This window comes from Pelobates fuscus, chromosome 3 (assembly GCF_036172605.1).
Source record: "Pelobates fuscus isolate aPelFus1 chromosome 3, aPelFus1.pri, whole genome shotgun sequence".
Taxonomy (NCBI): domain Eukaryota; kingdom Metazoa; phylum Chordata; class Amphibia; order Anura; family Pelobatidae; genus Pelobates; species Pelobates fuscus.
In genome coordinates, this window is record NC_086319.1 from 16,357,116 (window position 1) to 16,371,597 (window position 14,482).

Below are 14,482 nucleotides of genomic sequence, written 5' to 3' on the forward strand. Positions count from 1 at the left end.
CGTAGTAAGGCTTTAGTTACAATATTTGTTTAAAATGAGAACCTTCATTTTTATTATTACAGAAAATAAAGACTGAATGTGGTATCACCTCTGTGTGTGTGTCTGTGTCGAGGGCATCAATGCATTATAATACACACCGAGGATATAATGCATGCAATCTTTTATATTAAATAATAATAAAGCACGATGAACGTTTTCATTTAAGTCTCATGCATGATCTACTCCTGGCATAACACATCATATTTAAAGACGACTTGTCATCCGCTATTATAAAAAAAAAAAAAATCGAACTGTGCATTAAACACCGTCATATATAAATAGTCTGTACGTTGAGTGATATTTCAGCAGTTCTTACGCTATTTAACCCCTTCAGGACCAAACTAATTGAATAAAAGGGAATCATGACATGTCACACATGTCATGTGTCCTTAATGGGGTTAAAGGGACACTCCAGGCATCAAAAGTGCAAAAATATGTTTGATATGCAGTGGTACCCAAATGATGTCTCCTTGTTTAATTGTGCAATTAACATATTATATGCATGAAATATTCTATGTTAACAAAACATTATCCGCAAACCAACTTTATTAGACTCTTCCCAGCATCAAAGAAGTTTCTATTGTTGGGGTATAAAATGTCTGTTCAGTCAATGAAAATCCACTGCAAACAGACAGTGTTCTGATTTAGTGATTAGGAACTAATGTTACACCGTTTTAAACATTAAATTATTATTATGGAGTTTTTTTCTTTTCCCTAGGATTCCAAATGCATGATTTTCGAATAGGGCACAAACCCATTTTGCTCCACTCCTTTAAACATAAAACCAGGCTATCGTGTTTAATTAACTAATAAAATAATGGCTTTGGCTAGCAGTTGTAATTCACTAATTTACTTAAATATTTGTTTTTAATGCAATATATCTACAATGCATGAGATTATTAGACAATAAAGTCCTTGTTTGTACCTTTAAGAAACCAATTTCACTAACCTGACTATTCTTCCCATTTACCCTGTGTTGCAATCTGACCATCGCGGTACACTGCGTGTGAAAAATAATCAGTTTCTTTGTTTGCCATAAAGCCCATGTGGGCAGTAGTTTGAAATTTATTGCAAAAAAATAAATAAATAATATCTTAAAAACTGCTTAACCATCTTCCAATCCTTTAAAGACAACAAACTATTTTTAATTCATTTAAATTTGCCTCCAAATTGCACTTTTAACCACAGGGGAATAAAGGATTTGAGTAACCCAGCTTCAAATGTTAGCATTCCATGTGTGTAACATGGTTTAATACTGATTGGATACTCGGTATCGTGTGTACTCTAATTTCATTGATTGATTGCTGGTGGTTTGAAGCAAGGTGAGGAGTCCCCTGTTTTTTATTTTACAAAGATGACTGGATTGCTGGTAATATGTGTGAATATGGAGCTGGAAATTAACGTTCATATTGCTCCGCAAAAGTTGTAAAATACCTATTCTTAAAAAGGAAATATGTCTTGGGGAAGGTAGTATTCAAACCGAACAATCTAGAACCATAAATCTATTCTAATACGGCAACTTTTCGAATAATACAGACTTTATTTAATCTGTCTGTAATTGCTAAGAGTTTGTCAAGTTTGACAAATCGATGTTATTACCAGAAACACCGAACTCTGTCCACTGGTGGGTTAGTTCTACAGGCAAAGCAAGGGGTTAGTGTAAAGCAAAACGGGGTGACGCAAGTTGCAAAGGGCAGTGTCTACAAAAAAAAGGGAATGGCAGTCGTAATGACCGCATGAAAAAAAGAGGATCGAATCCACCGCTCAGAGAACAGAGGTTTAATTCAAAGAAACAGCATTGAGGTGTCAGACCAAGAGTGTCTAGGTCAAACCAGGCAATTTCACAGTTTTTTATAAATATATTCTATTGGTATGGGTAGCAATGTATTATTTTATTATAACTCGTTGTGCTGATGTATGGCTGAAACTCCATCTATAATGTGTAATGTAGACATGTCTTCACACAAGTCTCAGGCTGCAGGACCGGGGCCCTACTTTGAATCCCTATGTGCTTTTTTTCACCATTACATTTGTGCCTTTCCTTTATGACTAACGATTGCTTAATTTATGTGCAAAATTGACATTAAATATGTCTTCATTTATTTGGATATTGTATAGATTGATGGCAAAATTATTATTATAATTATCTTTTTACTTCGCTCTTTGAATGTCTAAATTCATCAGGTCCTAACCGAAGATAGTCCACTGGGTGTATAATGTACCATGCAAATCCCACCAATTCCAGAATCTACAGTATTTTTCAGAATATAAGACAAGGCAAAATTAATGTGGGGAAATTTTATGGAGAAAAACAAAACCTAAATTGTAGCTATTTTTAGGTGCACTTTTTTCTCCAAAAATAGTCTTACATTCCAGAAAACATATCTTACTTGCTTCCTGCATGTTCTTAAAATACCATGTAGTGCAATAGAATACATTTTCCATTTATTTAAAGCTGGGGTAGAAAGATGGAAATCCAAAGTCACAAATTGACTTGTCCACTATTCCTTAGGTTGATATAGGAACAAATATGTCAAATAGCAGTTTTTGTTATTTCTCCTTTTTGGACATAGGAGTCTACATTTCAACGGCTGAATGGAACACAAACTTGAAGATAGAACATTTGCATTTGTTATTCTATAGCCCTGCAGAAGTCACCGTGCTCTTTGTCTCTTTGAGGTTAGAACACAAGCTGACTTTGGCTCATCGAGCATAAATTCCATCTTCATGCTGGCTTTCAGTAGGAGCTTCTTCATTCTGATACCAAGTAGAAACTTTCTGCATCACTGCTCAGACTGTTCTGATTGTCCATCCAACGAGCTGTTCGATTCCTCAGGAAGTTCAGGCATGTCTCCTTTCACCGCCATGTTGATAATCTTCAGCCATCTTTGTTTGAGTTCCTCATTATCTGCAGAAAAGCTGTGGACAAACTTGGACTGGGAGAGTTTGAAGCTGTGTGGCATGTCCGAACAGCCAGCTTCATCAACCCCATAACCCAAAAGTGGGATGGTGGTTTGAGCTTTTACATCCTGAAAGAAAAACAAAAATGAAGTCAATCTGACGACACATTTTAAACTATAAGTACAAGACAGACTAACACATGATTTTTAGTTCTGAGTCTAGCCAACAGGACCAATCTACTGAGGACCATAGACAGAATAGCAGGATTGCGGACACTGCAATGGAATCATGTACGTGGTCTGGAACAATCTCTAGGTAGGTGATACATGTCAAATTAACATCCATATGAATGTCAGGACCCGAGGTTTCCCAGCAGAACATTGCCCAGAGCATAACACGGCCTCCCATCCAAAGGAGAGGCGGGGATCAGGCATTACTCTTACTACAGAAAGAGACATTGTGGGTTCAAGAGTTGAATACTGGGTCCTAAGGCGCTAAATGAAAAATTATCCAATTCTTCCTTATGCATCAGAGAAATATATTGCATTAAAATGCCAAATGCAATGAGCTACAGGCCTTTAAAGGAACACTATAGTCACCTAAATTACTTTAGCTAAATAAATCAGTTTTAGTGTATAGATCATTCCCCTGCAATTTCACTGCTCAATTCACTTAAATTCAGTTAAATCACTTTGTTTATGCAACCCTAGCCACACCTACCCTGGCTATGATTGACAGATCCTGCATGAAAAAAAAAACTGGTTTCACTTTCAAACAGATGTAATTTACCTTAAATAATTGTATCTCAATCTGTAAATTGAACTTGAATCACATTCTCTTGCAGGGTCTAGCAAGCTATTAACATAGCAGGGGATAGGAAAATCTTAAACAGAACTTGCAATAAAGAAAGCCTAAATAGGGCTCTCTTTACAGGAAGTGTTTATGGAAGGCTGTGCAAGTCACATGCAGGGAGCTGTGACTAGGGTTCATAAACAAAGGGATTTAACTCCTAAATGGCAGAGGATTGAGCAGTGAGGCTGCAGGGGCATGTTCTATACACCAAAACTGCTACATTAAGCTAAAGTTGTTCAGGTGACTATAGTGTCCCTTTAATATGGAAGGTTGCAAATGCCTCTTATTACGATAGATATACTATGAAATCACATTAGTTGGCTCATTATGTATATTCTTATAAAGCCTGACATGGGTTTACAGAACCTTCCCCAGTAATCAGAATTAAAAGTATTTGCAAGAAGTGTTTGAAGATGTGCAAGTCAGTTGATAGTTACCGATCAGAAGTAAGTCACCTCTAAATAGTCATAACTTCCACTGAACTGACAACCTCTTATGAACACTCCATTATTAGACTGCAATCCTAGCCAGACTGTGGTCTATCAGATACCAGATAGATTGCTATTGCAAGATGTTCCCCATAGGAGAGTCCTCTAAGAATTATTTGCCTATCTAAACAAAGTCCTCTACATAGGCATTGCTGGGGAGAGGCTTTGGGGGCTGAACCTCTGGATGTGGGACTCTTTATGGAGGAGTCAGGAGGATATTAATTGCATTGCATAACTGTTACATTGACGTGGGTAGAGAGGGGGGTCACATACCATAGCGAGGCAGGGACATGCTACGCTATAGGCCTTTTTTTGTGATGTTATTTCAGGACCCTAGCAACACTATAGTCACTGAGGGATATGGATATCACAAGGCTTGCAACTTTTATGGTATGGAGTTGCCATTTTTTTTATAACCGTATTGAGAAGGGGATGTCACAAAAATATTTATATGTTAAATGTTATAGAGCATTCATAAAAATAGTAAAAAAAAAAAAAAAAAATGTAAATGCAGATAAAGCGTTTTGCAGACCAGTTATTTCAAATATACAGGGCACAGACATCACAGTCCTAAAAAAACACAGCAAGAGATTTTAAAAGGGCCGCCATGTGCAAATCGAATTGTTAATGCGTTTACCTGGGGTGCTCCGAACATGTACAAAACAAGAGCTTCATTTTTGGGGATAACGCACCACACTTTTTGCCACGGTTTGGATTTTTCGTTATAGTGGAGAATGCTGCATATCACACTGTTTCCAGAAACTTCGGAAGATTCAATCTGAGAATAGTAAAGAAACGCTTTATACTGTGCAGTACGAGCTAGTTATAAACCACTAATTACCTGAAATGCCAAACTAATGCATTTTACAGAAAAGAAAAAAAAAAGATTCATATCAAAATTAGCATTGTAATAAGCACTTTGTCTTTTTCTGAATAAGCATCTTTTAAATGCTAAATGCCACATTTGACATGAATGCCTACAAGATTCTATTGCTCTGTAAAAATAAGTGACTTAAAATAAGATTATTTTATAACTAATCTAACGAGTAAACATATCATGATATATAATTCAATTTTTTCACATATTGAGATTAATAGAATACCAATATTAAAAATGTATTTTTTTCCATTAGAGTTTTATTTAACATTACTGGTATAATAGAGCTACAAAAATCTATAAAACATTTCTGGAATTTGGCACTTGGCCAATCCCCACCTGCACTCTGATCTGTCTGCAGAGAGACCCTGAGTATTGAAGATCTCTGGTCCAATCAGATGCTTTCTTAGAGAGAAGTACTGTGGCTGTATGCCACATGGACCACAGTAGGCACACTCTGCCAATCCAATGCTTCTCACAGAGAAGCACTGAATAAAATGCTTTAGCAGAGAAGCATTAGAGAAGCAATAGCCATGTTTGGTGTTATACTAGTGATGACGCCGAATGGGATTCAAGAATTTAAAGTCTTAAGTTTAAAGTTTCTTCTTGAAACAGGTCAACCCACTAAGAAACGATAACTGTAAAAAATAATTTTAGTTGTAGATTTTCAGGGAGATTCTATAAAGTTAGAAGTGTCTTGAATTCAATGTAAATTTCCCAATTTAAGGCCAATATAGTTAATACGGAAACATTCTCCAAGTCAGCTATTTTCCAAGTTCCGCCACTTTCGTCTTAAGGTTGAAATTCATTTTCTGGTAATGTTGTGGGTACATACCTCCAATATTCCCCTCTTTTTCTCCTTTTCTTCACTGTCCGTATGTCCTCGTAAAATATCGTAACAATCTTTGCAAACTTTATTCATTTTATTTCCGTCATAAACCAGCGGCGCTTTGTAATCTGAGCATTTCCAGCAAACAACCTGGAACAAACAGGAAAACAATAACCCGTTTTAAAATGTGCCCGAGGCATTTCAATCTGGACACACAGCCAACTTGATGCTCAAATTTAGTAGAAAACTACAAATAAAATGGCCTATATATTTTTTTTTGTAATAGGTCACATTAAATTGCTATAATGATGCAGGCCATAACCCTGAATTGTAATCTGTAACCCTAAAACCTCTATTCCTTCATTCTAATAACCCCTTATTAAGGAGCAAACATTGGGTCCCCATGCTATTTCAGTTGGTCCCCAATGGTTGCATCCGTCAGACCCCAGGTATCTGGTTGTATAGCGTCTGCTATCCCCCCCCTGCAGTGGAGATCCCTCTCACACTATTTAAGGAGCTTTGCAGAATTAATTTTGTTATTTATTACATGGTAGCTGAGTAAAGGGTCACTGAGATAATTTTAAAATGAATGAATGGGTCACCTGTTTAATGCCATGAACAGAATTTAGGTTCCTGACATAAAAGGCTGATCACTGCTGAAATCACTAACCCTATCCTTAACTCCTAATCCTAAAAAGTAATCCATAAATCCCAAAATACTTGCCTTGACCTTTAATCTATTAATCTCAGTTCCTAAAAACTCTGAATCCTGACCCCAATTTCCTAAACCTAAAAACCTAATCCCTAACCCCCCTCCCCAGCTAAAATGACTCCAGAGCTGGACATCTAACAGACTTTATAACTTGGTGAATGGAATGTTACTGAATAAGTTTGTAACCATCAAATTTCGCATCATTAACAGTCCATCTCAACAAGTTCTCAGCTGGGTCATTTGACCATAGTCTGAGAAAACGCAGCACCATTTATTCGGGAGAAGACAATTCTACATATTACCCCATCTGGCATCTTGGACCACATTTGAAAAGATTGGAAGTATGCGCAGGGATAGACCAAGCTTTATTTTTGTATTATGAGCCAGGTAGGCATTATAAATGGCCAACCATCAAAGTCTAAGAGGCCCAGAACAGATGAATTCCAGAAGGTATATGCTTAAAAAAAAAAAAAAAAAAAAAAAAAAGGAAACCCCCAAATTCTTCTACACTGAAACTAAATATTCTTCTGTTATCATAGAATAATCTCATATGGGGTCCACACTGTTCAGTTAATCTTTCAGATGATTTTGCTCCATGCAATTCCAACCTTTGAGCCATTACCCATAGCAGAACATGTCACCGTGCACAGACACACACACAGTCTACTGTTACATTTTAAAAGACGTACATAACCACAAGCTCGGCAGTGATGCCTTCTCCGCGTCAAGGCGTTAAATTGCTCCTTGCATTTCATGCACATGGTAACCTCGTTGTCTCTGATCCACCGAGGGGCTCTTATGCCCAGCTCAGCTCTCTAAAAATAACACAAGATAAAAAAAAAAACAAGTAAATTCAGGCAGAGTTGGATGGTATTGAAATAAATAATATATTGAATAACTGCTATTTCTACATATTGTGTTAATTGCAAAGATCTTTCTAGGGACCTTTTGAAACACAAAACGTTTCACGTGATCCAATGGGACACTTTATGGTTTGTTTCAACTCCTTGCTACAATCTTTCCATCACTAGCTCACACACAAGACACATTGCAAAGTACTTTGTAAAAAGATCTGTGAATATAGGCACCATTAAAAAAAAATGTTATCTGAAATCATTAATTAATTTAAAAAGCTTAGTGGTTTGGCCCGCTTGGGGTGGGAGGGTTGATGAGCACATATAAACTCAGGCACTGCCTGTACTAGCCTCAAAAGAGCATTTTAAAAATATATTTCTTAATGCACAATTTTTATGTTAATTCATTATATGCATTAAAAAAGAAACATTCAATTTCTGGAACCTGGAGAAGCCCATTTATTTAGGGGAAAAAATAAATAAAATTATGAATAATTTCTAAAATTACTCAAATTGAAAATTATGAATACTGTATCTAGGTGGCTGGATGTGTTTTTATTTTTTTTCTTGAAATACTGTCAATGTAGCACACGCTTTAAAAACGTTATTTTACCAGAAATTAGCTTGAAAAATAATAAATGGTTCTGACTTCAACTCATTTTCCCTTTACATTGTAATAAACTGCATTTGTGGGGTTATCCACTCAAGCCTGAATTTTCGTAAATTAAATGTAAATTAAAAAAACAAAACAAATATTACCGGCACAAATGGCTATTTTGTGGCTATGGCAAAGTTAGAGAATTTGATTAGCTACTTTTGCCTCAAAGTTTTCATTCAGATTTAATTCTCAAACATTTGGACTTTAGTGAAACCGTGCAAGCCAAATAATGAGGTGGACAACAGGTGACTTATCTTAACTTACCGAAACTTCGAGAGGAACCTCCTCATTTTTTTTGGCAATTATAAAAGTTTCGTTCCTTTGGTGGAATGCAGCAACAGCGCTCTGTACAGCCTGCGAAGTTAAACAAACACAAAACCCAAGTTTTTATTTATAAAGCCTCAATAAACAAATATATTAAAATTTACAAGCCAATTCCTCTAAATCCGGTCCTTGCCGGTCCGAATCACAGCTGAAGAAATGTTTAATCTAGATTTGATTAACCTCATTCTGTTGAGTACATTTATGCAGACGTCATTTTGTTGTATCAACTCTTCTTGATACATGCAGTGCATACCAAGTGACCTGCAGTAATGTACTACGCACAAAAATATCGCGAAAGAAAATCATTATGTGAACCTTAAGGTGACGCTCAACTTTCAATAACGTTACTAGACAAACCACTAGCAAAGGGGTGCTACAAATGGGTATGTACAAAATAAAACTGCAACATCACGATATGTACTAAAACACAGATGGGCTCTCTGGCAATACATGCAAACAAAAGCCTATAAACATCAATTTAATTTAGAGGTCTAAAAAAACAGATTTTTCACTTTTAAATAGTAATTCTAAAATGTATTTACCTTAATCCACTCTTCTTTATTTTGCTTGGAGCTGTGAAATAGAACAATGCCCAATATTAGTTTGCAAATTAATATTGTTTTTAAAGCATTCCCATCTTCCAGAGAGATGTGTAATGGGCAAATTGAACATACTTAAATGCAATTAAATGTGTTCAGCAAAGAGGAACAGAAGGTGATGAGTGCTCTGTTCAAAATGGCTTGCAATCTAAAAGAAGGGGGTAATGTTATGATGGGTAAGGTGCGTTATCCAGTAGGAGATGGATTGCGAAGTATACTACGAATATAAAACGATGTGACATTCGCTAGCAATTGTGAATAAGCCGCAACATCTTCAGTGAAGACACCAGATGAGAGAGCAGAGACAAGGATGGATTGATATAAGGAATTAAATGGAATGCCAGCATCATTCCCTAAAGTTTTCAAATATTTCTCAAAGGACAAGAGGTTTAATGGATGCCTAATAGGATGTGGATGTTGGTTCATTGTAAAGTGCAGGCCCAGATGTCCTGTAGGTCAGACTAAGGGGTTAGGACGTGAATTGAGGATGTGTGAAGGTCACTGGCAGAGCAGGAGGTCCAGTGTGGCTTGTAATTGTTTATTTTACCACATGACTCGAGGCTTCATATTATGCATTAAACATATGAATTAGGGCCTGTCCTTACTTATATATATGATGTCTGACTGTTCTTGATTGGTTAAAGTTTTTTGATTGACCTGTCTTTGCTGCTGGAGTTTTAAGTAAAGAAAGTCAATGCAAAATACTTGCCCCTCCTGTCATTGCTAAAATGAAGATTATAAATACACTACGTTAGCATAATCTACAATTATTAAAAAAGAATGTAGACTGTAAAAGTCTGTGATTTGCTGAAACATTGTAACTTCCTGTATGTTTTTCATATTAAAGAAGGTGTGGTTCTTTGGACCAGATTATTTTTGCTATATACAGATTGGGGCATGGCGGTGAAGCTCTTTCTAATTGAATACTAGGGGATTCAGGAAGGAAGGAAGTGTAAGGAAGAACAAAGGGCGAGGTGTGAAAATCAGTGGGGTGTAAGGAAGACAAGCTAAGTGGTTTTATTTACGGACTGTGGGGGGGGGGGCACAAGTAGTACCCATAACGTGTAGGCTGCGGTAACAGACGTGGGATCATCAGCGAATTAACAAAGCTTTTGGTTAAATCTCCTGTTACATTTTATTAAAGACATATGTCATTAGAAGATGTAAGGTGCAGCAATTTTTTTTTTTTTTTTTACGTTGCAAAATAGGAATTCTCGGAAAGATAAGGAAAAAAAGAGGATAGGACAAGCTGTATTTTATGATGAAAGTAGCAATATTTAGAGACTGCTTTCAGTGTTTTTAATGCTTTTTGCAGATGTATTGGTTTATTTACATTGATAATTAGGGTTTTGGGCGTTTTACGATGTACTCATTACCTATTGCTGCTCAGAGGACGGACGTAAGCCATTCCCTGTATTCACTAAAGACCACCATACCTGGCTTGTAATTCCAGAGTCCGCTCTTTGCCAGATATTTGGAATGTGTGCGGATAATCCTCGTTTTGAGTTTCTGCCACCGTCATGCCTTCGAGCCCGATCTTCGTGCGAACAGAGTACTTTGTTCCAACTAAGCTGAATTTGGGAACACAGTAAAACAGCATGTTGTTGAACTGAAAAGAGAGAGAACAGGAAAACAATCAAACACAAAGCAGTGTAATTAGCGATTAGGCTGTGATAATCATCTATTTTTAAAAAGCAAGTTTAACCCCTTAAGGACCAAACTTCTGGAATAAAAGGGAATCATGACATGTCACACATGTCATGTGTCCTTAAGGGGTTAAACAATATGTTGCTGCAAGGAGGTACCTTACCTGGGGTGCGGAGAGTGATTTTAGCAAACTACTGCTGTACCTTTTATTGCCACTAGATGGCACTATAGAAGCATTATAATTGGATATTTTTAAAACAAATAATATGGTATTGCTCCTATTTAGGAAGGGCCAGCATATTCTGCAATGCAGCTTTATAAAATGTAATGTACACTTTTAATGATTGTATCCAAATACTCATAATCTCATGTAGATACATATTCTAGTATACCCTACCATCCATCACTTCTGGTCCTTATCCACTACCTCATCTACTCCAGGCTTGACATCTGCATCTCCCCTATTGTTCAACACTTCCAAAATGCTGGAGTCTGTAGACTCTTCATGCCCTGTTCCACTTACCCCAATCCCTTTTACAGAACTCCTTTGGCTTCCGCTAGAATTAACTTGGGTATAAATTTAGCCATAACCTTGCTTCTGCCTATTGATCTTCATTTATGTCACGCTATACCGATACCTCTCCTGTCTGCTCCATTGTCCATCCCTTAACTCCTGTGTTCTCCAGTATGTTAATTTCCGTCCCTAAAAGCTCTACCACTAGAATAAGCTCACTCCCTGCATTCAAGGGACCAGCTTGCTTTCCTATTTTGCTATTCCTGCAGTCACTGTCCCTCGGTGCTTGAGCTAGACCCGCAGACTACACACTTGTTAACTTCTCCTGTCCACTGGACAATCCTATCCGCATCTACACATTGTCTTCACTCCAGGCTCTCTGATGCATGTGTCCCTACAAACTCTTTGTTTCCCTTTAATCTTATTTGCTCTCTGTTTATACTTTACTGAAGGTATATTCATTGTTTTTTACTTCGTACCTGATTAACCGTGTACTCATTATAATGGAATACTTATATCACAATTCGGTATGCCTTTATATTTTATCAATTTTATTTTCTCACTACAACCTAAAGTATCAATTTACAATATTCTTCTAGATTGTAAGCGCATGGGTTCTCTCTCTCCATAGTACTTTGTTGGAGGTTCTGCCGGTTATTGATGGATTCAAATTGGATGGGATCTCTACTCCATCTAATTGTATATCCCTCTGCCTGTAAAACCACCTATTTTATTTTACTTCATTTGTAATGGGTTAAAGCTCTTCATCTGACCTCTAAAACAAATACATTTCATTTATTCACTGTTAATAAAGCAGAAAGTAAATGCAATGACAAAACTTACTAAGAAGAGATATCTCTCTTGGGAAGACGTGTTTCGAGCAGCTAGTTTAAGGATCTGTCCTTCTTTTAGAAGCTCATTGGATGGATTCACAATGTCCTCTTCTTCTCCAAGCATCTCATACACCATCAAAAGCTTCTTTAAATTCTCCTAAAAATTCACAAAGCCAAAAATAGCAAGGTTGGTTGGAGATTACAAAAAAAGGATGCGGGGAACATGCAGTGCTGGCTAATGCTTGTTTGTTAAATTTGCTATGATGGCCAGCCAGCTGTTCGGCTTTAAAGCTACCTAGTGATTCTACAGATCTTTAGGAGTGATAAAGTTTAGGCTGGCCAAGCACCCAAGCACCAGGAGGAGCACTGTCCTCTAATCTCTAATGTCTAGGCCACTCATTATCATTCTACTACTGAAAGGGAGCAGAGACAGAGGGATCCGTGTCTCAGATGTTAAAAGTAAAAAATTAAAAATTATCTGTTTATTTTCTTTCAAGTCCAGTGTCTTCTTTTGTTTTTTTTTCTCACATGTGGTTTAAGACCCAAATTTGAACCACTGCACTAACAGCGCCTATGACAAAATGACCATTGAACTCTGCATATTGTTCAAATAGGACACAGAAGACACACAAAGGGTTATGCACAAACGTGATGATTTTTGGGGTGGTTAACTCCATTGGAAAGTTAATAGTTGGGAGCCTCATTGTATGCAACCTGACAGAGCTATTGGACAGTTAACACAGAGAAGGCCCTTTAAAATGCTATGAAATTATGCAGAGATTTCCAAATAATGCTCAGGCCAGTGTTCCCCATCTTGGACTTTATAAGATGGAACTGTGTAGCCTTCCCGGTCATTCAAAATGTGAGCTTTGGTAATATCATAAAAGGAAGGGCGAGCTAATTGTGGAGTCTCAGTCCACCTGAGGGACATAGTAAACACATTATATGCCATGTCCTCCACAAGAAGCTCTATAAACTTCTCAGGGTTTCCAGACATGACCATAACTGGCCAAGCACCTTAGGTATTCGTACAATTCCACATTTGATAATATGGGAGTCATCTGCGGGCCTATAAAGAGGGCAAGGCTGATGGGATGAAGTTTCTTCTTGTTGGGCTACAAGATCATAGTGCTGCATTTATCACGGTTCTTCTAGCCCCCTGGTGCTGCCAGCCCATTACTCCAGAATGCATTGTTCAAGATCTAGAAGTAGAGGTGTAGGGGGATATTGTATATATTGTAAGAGACTCTGCCAGTGATTTCAAGTGGATTTGCTCGTTAATGCTGAATCTCCTTTAATCTCCCTCATTTACATGCTTATTGTGGATAATTAATAAGTAAGTGTTTCTATTTAAGTTCTAGATAAATAGACAGAGTGATATGTTGGGCCATTATTTTGAGAGATTTTTGACCAGCATTGAGTTAGACACCCGGAGACAGAGACACCCGGAGACAGAGACACCCGGAGACAGAGACACCCGGAGACAGAGACACCCGGAGACAGAGACACCCGGAGACAGAGACACCCGGAGACAGAGACACCCGGAGACAGAGACACCCGGAGACAGAGACACCCGGAGACAGAGACACCCGGAGACAGAGACACCCGGAGACAGAGACACCCGGAGACAGAGACACCCGGAGACAGAGACACCCGGAGACAGAGACACCCGGAGACAGAGACACCCGGAGACAGAGACACCCGGAGACAGAGACACCCGGAGACAGAGACACCCGGAGACAGAGACACCCGGAGACAGAGACACCCGGAGACAGAGACACCCGGAGACAGAGACACCCGGAGACAGAGACACCCGGAGACAGAGACACCCGGAGACAGAGACACCCGGAGACAGAGACACCCGGAGACAGAGTACAAGCACAGAGCAGAAAGCCCTATTCTAACAGCCTGCATTAGCATATTGTACACATGATATTATCACCAATTAAAGGAGGACTCACCGCTCTCCGAATCGCTGTATTTGAGTGGCTTGCTGCTGTTGAAATATTGTCTAAGGACTCTGCAGAATGAAAAGAACGATGGCGTTTAAGGCTTTACAATGAAAAAGTAAACATTTTCGGGAACAGCAGATTTTATTATTGTGGATTAACAGTTGCTGTTGCTAAAGTTACAAGGTATGGGGTCCCCACTCCAGTACAGTATATACGCAGACTAGACTAAACCCTTTAAGAATCAGATCCAGCCTCAGCCACCAGGGGGCATTGTATAGATCAAAGCGTAAATAAGAGCTCTTCATTCAGAATCCCCTTATTATTTCAGCATGTTTAGTTTTCATTATTTTGTGTTTGTATTTGCTAATGTTATTGGAGACTCATACATTTGACGCCAGCTTTC

General features: G+C 38.0%; 1 protein-coding gene across 3 annotated transcripts in view; it reads right to left on the minus strand.

Moving 5' to 3' along the window:
- Positions 1-910: 910 nt before the first annotated feature.
- FGD4 (FYVE, RhoGEF and PH domain containing 4) overlaps positions 911-14,482 on the minus strand; it is a 154,448-nt gene continuing 140,876 nt past the window's right edge. For all 3 annotated transcript variants that reach the window (XM_063446760.1, XM_063446762.1, XM_063446761.1), the window contains exons 9-17: positions 14,089-14,147; positions 12,138-12,284; positions 10,570-10,742; positions 9,077-9,107; positions 8,475-8,564; positions 7,388-7,513; positions 5,993-6,136; positions 4,918-5,058; positions 911-3,068 (exon numbers count right to left, since the gene is read on the minus strand). In XM_063446760.1, coding sequence (XP_063302830.1) covers positions 2,823-3,068; positions 4,918-5,058; positions 5,993-6,136; positions 7,388-7,513; positions 8,475-8,564; positions 9,077-9,107; positions 10,570-10,742; positions 12,138-12,284; positions 14,089-14,147 — 1,157 coding nt within the window. In that variant the 3' untranslated portion in view covers positions 911-2,822. The remainder of the gene's footprint in view (positions 3,069-4,917; positions 5,059-5,992; positions 6,137-7,387; positions 7,514-8,474; positions 8,565-9,076; positions 9,108-10,569; positions 10,743-12,137; positions 12,285-14,088; positions 14,148-14,482) is intronic.